Source organism: Stomoxys calcitrans, chromosome 1 (assembly GCF_963082655.1).
Source record: "Stomoxys calcitrans chromosome 1, idStoCalc2.1, whole genome shotgun sequence".
Taxonomy (NCBI): Eukaryota; Metazoa; Arthropoda; class Insecta; order Diptera; family Muscidae; genus Stomoxys; species Stomoxys calcitrans.
In genome coordinates this window covers 70,535,323-70,547,483 of record NC_081552.1, presented here as the reverse complement: position 1 = coordinate 70,547,483, position 12,161 = coordinate 70,535,323, and the positions used below count along the sequence as shown (strand labels likewise).

Here is a 12,161-nt window from a genome sequence, read left to right as displayed (position 1 = left end):
CGCCCATAGATTGGGCTATCATTTTGTTCAATGATTTCTTTCATGACTTGGTTTTTTTCGTACCGTGTATTGATATTGCTACTACTTAAATCTGACTCCTGATTTTTACTTCTAATCCTGGTTTGAAATATAGGAAATATGGAAAATAACCGGTAGTATGGACATTTAATATTAGAAATATCGAATGTTGTGATTATCGATAGTTTGCCAGCTATAGTCTGCAATCATCTAGTTATCGAGATTAATAACGGTTTGCAAAGAATATTGTTCTTATATACATAACCTATTGAGTTGCCCAAAAAGTAATTGCGGATTTTTTAAAAGAAAGTAAATGCACTTTTAATAAAACTTAGAATGAACTTTAATCAAATATACTTTTTTACACTTTTTTTTCTAAAGCAAGCTAAAAGTAACAACTGATAACTGACAGAAGAAAGAATGCAATTACAGAGTCACAAGCTGTGAAAAAAATTTGTCAACGCCGACTATATGAAAAATCCCCAATTACTTTTTGGGCAACCCAATATATTTAATATATGCACCGTCAATACCAATACCACAGTTTGACCGTGTATATATACTGAACATAATTTGTGTCATTAGTTATTTCATTTTATTATACCAGCACATACTTATATAAACGTATATGTGTGTAAATATCTATTTATATATAAACTATTAATTTAAACTCATTAACGCGCGTAAAAAGAAAATATTTTTTTGTAATCATCTTGAAGCAATTCTCTTATACTAAATCTTATATTTATTTGTAGTGATTAAGAATTTAAATAACAGATATATAGGGATTATTGTTCAACAATTCCCCCTTCGCGTAATTTTGCATAAAGTCGTTAATTTTGAACCCCCTTTCAGGAATCGAGCTCGAACCCCGATAGGTCGGGTATTTTAGTAACTCGTTATTATACCATTCACCGTAGGATATACTATTTTCGTCATTCTGTTTGCAACTACTCGAAATATTCGTCTGAGACCCCATAAAGTATTTATGTATGTATATTCTTGATCGTCGCGACATTTTATGTCGATCTAGCCATGTCCGTCCGTCTGTCTGCCTGTCGAAAGCACGCTAACTTCCGAAGGAGTAAAGCTAGCCTCTTCAAATTTTGCACAAATACTTCTTATTAGTGTAGGTCAGTTGGTATAGTAAATGGGCCATATTGCTTCATGTTTTGATATAACTGCCATATAAACCGATCTTGGGTCTTGACTTCTTGAGCCTCTAGAGTGCGCAATTCTTATCCGATTGGAATGAAATTTTGCACGACGTGTTTTGTTATGATATTCAACAAGTGTGTCAAGTATAGCGTAAATCGATATAGAACCTGATATAGCTGCCATATAAACAGATCTGAGATCTTGACTTATTGAACCTCTAGAGGGCGCAATTCTCATCCCATTTGGCTGAAATTTTGTACAACGGCTTCTCTCATGACCTTCAATATACGTGTTTAATATGGTCTGAATCGGTCAATAGCTTGATACAGCTCCCATATAAACCGATCTCCCGATTTTGCTTCGGGCCCCTACAAAGCGCAATTCTTATCCCAATGAACTGAAATATTACACAATGACTTCTACAATGTTCAGCATTCATTTACCGTCCGAATCGGACTATAAATTGGTAAAGCTCCAATACCATAGCAGTTTTTATTCAATATTTTTCTTATTCTTTTGGGAATAATAAACTGTTTGACCCTATCGCTTCATCCAAAATTATATTTGCCAAACAAAGCGAATGACGTCATATTTGGGCGAACCACAACTCAGGATTACTCTTATTAAAATTGGGTGTATGTACCCAATGCATTCCAGGTCGTTGCACATCATTTGAAGTTTGCTGTGCTTCTAGAAGAGAAATGACTTTACTCTCATCCTCACTCAAATCCTCCATACGTTTTAGAATAATTGCCATTTCTGGCATCTCTGTATCACTGGAGTCGAAAAAAACCCAAATTCTCGCCGCTACTTCCTTATAATCGATGTCTCCTCGTTGTCGCAAGTTGTATTGGTTGGTATGCACCAGCAAAAAACAAAATTTGTCATAGCAAAACGATGCATGCACAAAATATGATGAAATTGACGTTGAATTTGAAAATTCTGCCGCTGCTCTGCTTCCAAGAATACTATTTTCCAATAACGTTGAAATCAATTGTATCTCAGACCGTACGTGAAATGCAGAGGTCAATGTTGATAATTAACGCACTTGCAGACAGACACAAAACACAAATAGCTGGAAAATACGGATGGCGAAACAATCTTCTGTACAACAGGCACAAATCTTTTGGAGCAATCCGCCATCTTGTCATCAAACTGATTGACGTTTTGGCAACACACACAAAGAAATTTGTGGGCATGTGTGTATACATGTGCGTACATGAGAAGAGAATATGCGAGAAAAACGATAACACCAAAGAGAATGCAAACAAAAATCTGATAATATAATGCCGTCAAACCTGGCCAGCTGTTCTTGTGAGCCACCTTTTTAAATCCGCCTTGGAAAATACGTTGCATTTGCATTGACTACTTATGCCTAGTTCTAGTATTAACCCAGCAATGCTTTGCGTGTTCAAATACAAATAAAACAACGGTGTGGTGTAAAATAGTATATGTATGTAAGTTTAAAATAATTTTTGTAGTGGCCCGACGACTGATTGGAAAATTAAAAACAAAAAAGGAAAAAATATCAGTTTAGAATAAGTTGTAATGTTCGGACAACAGAAAAAAGACAAAACGTAAAGGTTTTTCAATAAAAGGAAAGTGCCATATTAAATCCAAAGTCGATGAAGCCTATAAAAAAAGAAGGAATATCGGCTAGAATACTCTCAAATATTAAAAAAAAAAAAACAGAAACGCAATCCGTAATTTACTGTATCCAGTTAAATTCAGAACGTTAGGATGCTTTACAGTGGGTTAGAATCCAAAAAAAAACTAGTAAACAATCTGCGGTTTGAGAACGGGTAGAGAGTTAACGGGATTATATGTAAAATTTCAAGGCCATTATTCGTCCGGGCAAATCTTTTCTGGTATCGAGGATTTTCGACGTTTAATTTATGCCAAGATAAGCTTCCTAAAACGTTTTTTGCACACAACAAAAGGCTCCACATTTACTAATGAATGACGATTTTGACACTATTCTGCGCAAAATGTATATTTCAAACAAACGGGCTTGCACTGGAAACATTTTTGCATTTATTTTTTGCCTTTCACGGATAGTATATCCAGTACTAAAATAAAACACAGCTTCAAAATCTATTCTTACTTAATCTTAAAAAGTAATCATGAAAAAATTTCGCTAAAAGCGAATATAGTACCACCCTTATTGTGGAAAATCTCATAAAAAGGTTTTTTGCAATAAAAATGCATATAGCACATAAGAGTAGCACGTCAATTTAATTTACTCCCTAAAACCTAGTACTGACTTCGACTTTTCACACGAATAACTCTCAAAACGCACCATCAAAAAATGGTGACGAAGATAATGCGAACACATTCCGTAAAAGTGGTACTGAGTTCTATAAGCGAAATAGTAGCGACATGTCGCTGCATCAGGATAAATTTCGCACAACTTGTTATGTGTGCGCTTGGCCGGCATTTGAAATAGTCACCGGTTAGCTGTGGAGAGACACTCAGGGCTAGGGGCCTCAACCCACCAAATCAAACTTTGAAAATATGAGGGGACATTATTTCACTTACTAACTTGCAACTAAACACGAGAGGTAAACATTTTATACAGGGATCTTGGTGCTACGATCCTACACTTGCCCTCCCAACCATGGTCCAAGACGTCCTCTTACCTATTTCCTTCTTGGACCCCAATTACCACACACATTAATTCACGCACTTACTTCATAGCTTCACCCCGCAAGTATAAAAATGACCAACACATATTTTCTTTTAATAAACACTTAAGACATGATAGAGGTTTTTAGGGGGGGTGAAAAAAAATTAAATTTTATTTTGTTTCTTATATTACTATTACAATTGTTAAACTGCAAACAAAACACAAAGAAAAATACCGTACAAATTAAAGAATAATAAATAGATGTTTTGGCTCACTTTATCTAAGGCAAGACCACGCGATTCACCTCTGTACCTTGTCCTAAGACGCTCTTAAAAGAGCTCTCTTAACAGATTTCCGCCACTCACTTATAGCAGAACAACAACAATTAGAACGAAGTTTGGGGCCATTTTATTGGTTCTCTTAAGCATTTTTTTACTGAACAGAACGGGTACTATTCTCCTCTTTTTTATATTTACGTTAATTCCTATATCTAACCGCCTAGCCTATATTATCAATTTATAAGTTTTCCTTTTTTGTTCATAATAAAATTTGACCTCTATTCATGTTTTCTTTGTTCTAGCTTTCCCGACGGTTGTCAGACACACTAGTCGAACGCAATTGAGACACAAGGACACACACAAACTGGTAATACTTTTTACCTTGATTCCAGTACAAATCTATCTATTGATTGATTTGATTTTATTGTTCTCTCTCTTTTTTTTAGGGCGTTATTTGTATGGAATGTGGCTTACAAAGCTCTTGGCCAGACAACGCACAAGGCAATACACTCGGCACAAGCTTCAATAAAATCACGGCTTTAACGAACGCACAATACAATGCAGCTGCCACAAGAAGTATCACCGTTCCCAGACCGATGGCCTGATGATAGTTGGGGAAAGTTTTGCCACAAGCTTTTTTCGCAATAAAATATCGCACTGGCCCCCTTCGTAGCTATGATGGCAGGTGCTATTCTTCACAGGAATCACTTTCTATGCACAAAAGATCGACTATAAAAATAAATTTGATTTTACTGTCTTTTAATTCGACTTGACTACAAAAAGGTTAATATTTTACTTAAGCAGGCAAAAAAAAAAAAAACTTCTTCACGATGACTTCTCTTTGGTAAATGGCTTCCTTTTGGCCACGCCAGCTTATATAGGCCAATTTTCCTCCCGCCAAATGCCAATTTTCCAACGATCGACCATTTTCCTCGTAGCTTTGTTTTGGCCGCATTTTCTTTTCTCCCAAAATAAACAAACTATTTCTGCCACTCTTTCTTTAAAGACAGGGCCGGTATTTTGTTATTGTGAATAGTTATTCGGTATCAACCCTGGACATTCAACCTTCAAATAAACGGACAAATCGTCGATCTATACAAAGTAACTTCACACATCCAAACACATATGGTCGGCTCTGCTCAACAGAACCAAACATACATACAAACGAACACACAAACAACATCATCTCGTCTATGTTGGTACAAGCCATAAAAAAAATTATACATGAGTAGGTGACGAAAATAATGCGAGCACATTCCATACAAGGATAAATTTAGCACAATTTTAATTACAAATGTAATTGAATGCTAACGAAATAGGCCGGATCAACTCTGCTCAATGATGTTGTCTTTTTTGTGTTGTTGTTTGACTTTTATTTCATATTTGCAAAAATTCAATAGTCATTTTCGCTATGAATAAAGTCAGTACTCGCTTAAAGGATAAACTCGTAATGGCGCAGCGACATGACTCCTCTACTTTAAACATTATGTCATTCATGCGATTCACCCCACATCATCCACTAACTGTAAGCCCCTCTGACATTCTGGTGATACTTGAAGGCAACTTCATGCATTTCCGCATTCACTCACACGCCACCACCATACAGCATCAACATCGGAGAGCATTTGAAAAATTAAAAGAAAACAATTTCCAAAAGAAAAAAGTGTGCTCATCCTTTTAGGAATATCTCCCTATTTGCATCGCCGTCATATTTCATACATCGGTGGTGGCAAGATATATTTATTTACAGGTAGTGGCAGTTGCCCAACAACAAAATATTGAGTACACTATCAGTCAAAATCACAGATTAGTGCAACTCTGATTTTTCGTATGTTACTAGTTCCCGCCATTTTTCGTTGTTTGTGTGTGTTATGGTTCTTAACTATAATACACACACAACCAAAACTCGTTGACGGATAGTGCCCCTCCAAACATTTGGAAGTGACTTTCTCACTCCCTCCGAGAATAGACACTTTTTAGGTCCTTTTGTATGATAGTTTGTAGAGATTTCATGATTTAAAACAACAAAATACATTACTGTCGGAATTCTATCATTCATGTTTCGCTAATTAGTTTATCATAACCAACTGTCATTGCTACAAATTTAAAAATAGATTTTTTGTTGTAGTTTTGGACGCTAATTCAAAAAACCCCACTCAAGAGAATGTATGTTTACTTAGCCTTCTGTAATGAAGAAAGGCCGGTAGCACAGAGGGATAGCATACGCCTCACAATCAATCGTAAGGTTGGCTGTTCAAACCCAGTCAGGAAAAATCATTGCAAATAAAATCTTCGATTATTAATCTTGATTTGTAAAAAAAATAAATTAGAGAAATAAAAATAAGTCTCACTCTCAATGGTAAAAAAAAACATTAGGCAAATAAAAATTTATTTTTATTAATGACGTTGATAATCGAATTTTAAACTTTTTTTAGTCCCTATTTAGTCACTAATGGGTATATATCGCCAAGTGGCACGTATTCTGCAGATTTAGTGACTCGCACGATAGAAAATGTTTTCAGGGGCGAGAAGAAATTGTACTCAGCAGTGTGAGTGTGTGGACCGTACTCAAATCCATATGTGTTGTTGCAATTTCAATCAAAAACCACACCTTCGAAATTGATAAAAAATAAAACACAAAACTATTTAAACAGAAACGAATTCAGCCTTTATTTGTAAAAATAAATAGATTTTGTAGTATTTCCGTATGTATTAGTTAAATAAGCACAACTTTCCAAAAGCCTTTGCCCGCATCTTCCACTTGTATAAAAAAATGTTTTAATAGCAAGACAAAAGAACAACACTCACTTTCACAATCGATACTACTTTGTATAGATGTATTACAATAGCAGCTGGTTGTAGCATGGCAGTCGGTTGTACGCATGGTAGCCGGTTATATTCACCGGATCGGCCCGATGGAACAGTGATCGGCAAGGGCTGCCGCCTCAGTGTACGTGTTCGTCTTTTTTCGTCATGGGAGAGGCACAACCCGGAGTGCCTTCTCCGCACGCTTCTGGTCCGTGCCGGGATTGAAAAAAACCCCGGAACCTAGTTCTGTTCGGTTTGCCAGAAGCGCCTCCATCATTGGTCGGTGTCGGTGAGGTGAAACCGGTGCATGGAGTGGGTACATTTCCAATCTTTCTCTGGCCTTACTTCACTACGGGAGTGTAGTCATACTGGATATGTTGCAAGGTGCTATGTGAACATAGCCAACAGTGGGTAACAAGCGTCGTTGTCGTCACTTTCTGCGTCCTCGTCGTCGGACTATGTGACTCCCCGACCTCACCCGTACCGCAATTTACGCAACGGCAGCATCCCAGCCCTAATATTGCCAGGCCAGTGCCGGGAAGTGTATCGTTCTTGCAGTTAAACTGCAACGGACTTCGTGGCAAGATCGATGAGATTGTGGACTTTATGAGTCGGAAGAGCATATTGGTCGCAGCGATCCAGGAGACAAAGCTGACCAACACCTGCAGCTTGCACATTTGTCACGGTTACAATGTGCTACGTAAGGATCGCTCAAGGAATTGAAGTGGGGGATTGGCCTTCGTGATACACCATTCAGTGCAATATAGACCTATCTCGCCTGCACATGGCGCTAGTGACCCTAAATGGAATGAATGGGGATAGCAGTCAGGTGGGGTACTGCCGAGATAGAGCTATACAACGTGTACATACCGCCGGTTGGTAGCTGTGTCCCGAGTAATGTCCAGGCTTACAACGCCGACATAAGTGGGTTGCTATCTGGCCATAATCGTCTGGTTCTAGGGGACTTTAATGCGCATCACACGTCATGGCATTCTCCCCTAGGTAACGACCAGCGTGGCATAGCTTTGGCAGAGAAGATTGAAGGCTCCACGTTTTGCACGGTGATTACGAGGAGGTGCAGAAGCTCCCCAGACATTTCCATTGCATCCCCTGATCTCCTGAGTGACGTATCCTGGCAAGCCGTCATCTCTTTGGGGTCAGATCACCTCCCCATAATTCTCACCATCGACCGACCACCCGACTTTATATCCTCTGAGCGCCGGACGTTTATCCAACAGAAGAAATCCGATAAGCTGGCTTCAGAGAGTATACCAATCGCCGCTTCCATTTGCCGAGCATCAAAATGGATTTTTAAGACTACATAGCACAGCAACTGCTTTGCATGCCATCACCGCAAACATTTGCCGTTGCTTCAATCAGCCCAGGCCATGTGATAGGACGGTCCACGGGGCCCTGAACCTATCGAAGACATTCGACACGGTAAGCCATGCCAAACTATTTGAGGACATCGCCAACACGTCCCTCCAGCCAAAACTGAAACGCTGAGTCGCAAATTATCTGTGTGGTCGCCAGTCATTTGTGGAATTTAGGGATAAAAAGTCGAAGCACCGTAGAGTGAAACAGGGAGTTCCCCAAGGTGGGGTAATATCTTCGGCACTGTTTAACCTCTACCTATCCTCCATTCCACCCCCTCCAGACGGCATAGAGATCGTATCATATGCGACAATTGTACGATCATGGATAGGTTGAACGTCTGCATCAACCAACTTGCTTCACATTTCGCTGCAAAAAATCTGAAGATATCTGTTACCAAATCTGCAGCCACATTGTTCACTACAAATACGCATGAGGTGAATACTGAGCTGACTGTGGTCGATGAAGAAATGATTCCGACCATCAAGTGTCCCAAAATAAAGGGTGATTTTTTTGAGGTTAGGATTTTCATGCATTAGTATTTGACAGATCACGTGGGATTTCAGACATGGTGTCAAAGAGAAAGATGCTCAGTATGCTTTGACATTTCATCATGAATAGACTTACTAACGAGCAACGCTTGCAAATCATTGAATTTTATTACCAAAATCAGTGTTCGGTTCGAAATGTGTTCAAATGTTGACAAATTTTGTTCAGCGATGAGGCTTATTTCTGGTTGAATGGCTACGTAAATAAGCAAAATTGCCGCATTTGGAGTGAAGAGCAACCAGAAGCCGTTCAAGAACTGCCCATGCATCCCGAAAAATGCACTGTTTGGTGTGGTTTGTACGCTGGTGGAATCATTGGACCGTATTTTTTCAAAGATGCTGTTGGACGCAACGTTACGGTGAATGAACACATTTCGAACCGAACACTGATTTTGGTAATAAAATTCAATGATTTGCAAGCGATGCTCGTTAGTAAGTCTATTCATGATGAAATGTCAAAGCATACTGAGCATCTTTCTCTTTGACACCATGTCTGAAATCCCACGTGATCTGTCAAATACTAATGCATGAAAATCCTAACCTCAAAAAAATCACCCTTTACTTGGCGTCACATTTGACAGCTCTTACACTTTCTCCCCACATGCCACAGCAATTTGCGATAGAGTCAAAAGTAGAAACAAGGTCCTCAAGTCACTTGCTGGCAGCACTTGGGGTGCAGACAAAGAAACCTTGTTGACCACGTACAAAGCAATTGGCCGGTCTGTGGTAAGTTATGCAGCGCCAGTGTGGTCGCGTCAACTTTGTGACACGCAGTGGAATAAAATTCAGATCTGTCAGAATGCCGCCCTCCGAACTGCGACGGGCTGTCTCCTCAGTTCTCATGTGGACCACCTCTACCAGGAGACAAAGATCCTACCAGTGCGAAGGCATAATTAAATGCTGTCTATGCAATACCTTTTGGGCTGTTATCGCAAAGACCATCCAAATCATCATCTTGTGGATAGATATCTTCCTTAAGGTAGATCTACATGATCTAGAGCGTGAGGTTCAGCGCTACAAGAAAGAACCTCTAGATCAAGCATGACATAACTACCAGGTAGTGTACCGTAAACTGTCAATGATTGTTGGTTGTGTGTGTGATGGCGCGAACTAGTAACATACACAAAATCAGAGTTGCACTAATCACTGATTTTGACAGATAATGCACTCAATATTTTGTTGTTGAGCAATTGCAACTACCTGTAAATTAACATATCTTGATATCAAGCAGGTCTAGACAACATTCATGCAGACACGGTAGCATATGCGGTGATTGGCTACCGGGTGAATGTCGTCCTTGAAGAACGACCGCCTCCCATTGCACCTAAAGCAATTGACCTCCCCCGGCAAGCCAGAGTAGTTTCGGCTCAATTACGTTCCGCCAGATGCAGCCGCCTCAACTCCTACAGAGCAAGAATTGATGCCGACGTGCAAGATGTATGTCCCGATTGTAACCACGATACACATCACCTGTGTAACTGCCCAGCCAGACCCACTCGACTCAGACCCAGATTCCTGTGGGCGCACCCCATCCTAGTCGTAGAGTTCCTGGGCCTTGACACTCATAAGAATCAAGCAGACGAAAGATTGAACACAACAAACTGCTACAAAACAACAACAATAGTGTTATGAAAGAAACATATATTTTTTATTTATTTTAGAAGTATATTTATTTATATTTCTATACAAATAGTTTCTTATTTATGCATCCACAAATATCTTTTTCCACCCCTAGCAAATACATATGAGCAAGATCACTAACACTAACAAACACAAACAGCGACAGTGGTTGTGGTCTTTTTGGGCGTCGTGAAATGTAAATTTCCCCTAGATGAAATAACAAGTTATATAAAGAAAGGAACACTTCTCATCAATATTTTCCGCTCATTTTTTTATATGGAGTTTCACCGCGAAAACCGAATATAGTACCAACCTTTAAAAGTTAAAAATTTTATATTCCATATAATTGATTTGAGAAGTTTCATGTTTGAGAGTAATTTTATTGAATGGGCTTTTATAAGGCTTTAAAATTACAAAATTCAGAAATAAAATAAATGAAAATGGGCAACCCTGCCATTATATGTTTTACCACCAACATTATTTTGGTAAATTATATTGAAGCGAAAGAGCTATATTTGCTAACAATTGTTACTTAATTAAAAAATAAGGACCGAAAATGCAACGAAAAATCCTTGTTTCTCATGTTGGCCCAAGTTAAAAAACGTTTCGTCCACGCCTTAGTGAATGTCAAATTTTCACTCAACGAAGATCTTAGTGCCACAAATGAAAAAGTTTCCACAGATTTTGTTCACTATTTTTTTGTATGGAGTTTCACTGTGAAAATTGAACTTAATACCACCATGTATATAAATAAAACATTTGTCTGAATCTATTAGAAGAAAATATCACACGGCGGCTTGGAATTAACCGTTATTACAGAGGCTTTGTTTTGCAATACACAACGGCGTTTACATTTGATAGACCTCTTATTATATGACTTTGAACTCTCTTGGTTGCTACGTTGCTGACAATCAGCTGTTACTAAGAAAAAGCCGACTGATTAAAACCAAAAACACAACTAAAATCCTGTAAAATCAATTTGATAGCGTTTGTGCATTTGTTGAAATCCAAATATTTAACTTTAATATTTATTTTGTTCAAAAGTCTAATGAAGCAAGGAAAAAAACAAAAATAAAGTTGACCAATGTTTTAACGCGGCCAAACAACGTACTGATATTTTAACATGTTTTAAAACAAAACAGATTTTTTTTATTATTAGTTAATTAGAATCTCATAACAATGAAAATCGCAGATGCTTTAAGACGCTTGGATGCATATCCAAGAACACTAGAAGATTTTAGTGTTCGAAGTCTTAGCGGAGCCATAAGTAAGTTGACGTTTGCGCCAATAGATGGATTGTGGTTCGTCCACTAGTACAGTAAGTGGTTATTTTTTTCAGTAACGCTGATAAGCACAAGCATTGTCATAATCTTGATATTTCTGGAATTTGTGGCCTATGTGACACCTAACCTTACTGAAGATTTGTTTGTGGATACCACACGTACCCATAAATTAAGAATCAATGTGGACATAACTTTACATAACTTGGCATGTAATTATGTTTCCTTGGATGCCATGGATTCTTCGGGAGACCAGCATTTACGTGTAGATCATGACGTATTTAAACATCGTTTAGATTTAAAGGGAAATCCTTTAAAAGAAACGGAACCAATCAAGGAAATTGTGGCCGTATCTCCTTCTAGTAAAAACTCTACATGTGGTAGTTGTTATGGAGCCGAACACAATAAAACACAGTAAGTTCATTAATGTTCATTTTGGTGTGATTTTTGT

At 38.3% G+C, this 12,161-nt stretch overlaps 1 protein-coding gene and 1 long non-coding RNA gene across 2 annotated transcripts in view; both read left to right on the top strand.

Annotated features, from left to right (window-relative positions):
• The first annotated feature begins 4,376 nt into the window (after positions 1-4,376).
• LOC106093678 (uncharacterized) lies at positions 4,377-4,843 on the top strand. Its single transcript, XR_009398488.1, has 2 exons — positions 4,377-4,447; positions 4,527-4,843. It is a non-coding gene; the product is annotated as an uncharacterized LOC106093678 (long non-coding RNA).
• Positions 4,844-11,332: 6,489 nt separating this feature from the next.
• LOC106093680 (endoplasmic reticulum-Golgi intermediate compartment protein 3) overlaps positions 11,333-12,161 on the top strand; it is a 26,213-nt gene continuing 25,384 nt past the window's right edge. Inside the window, exons 1-2 of the mRNA XM_013260798.2 lie at positions 11,333-11,697; positions 11,770-12,124. Of these exons, the coding sequence (XP_013116252.1) occupies positions 11,610-11,697; positions 11,770-12,124 (443 nt within the window). The 5' untranslated portion in view covers positions 11,333-11,609. The remainder of the gene's footprint in view (positions 11,698-11,769; positions 12,125-12,161) is intronic.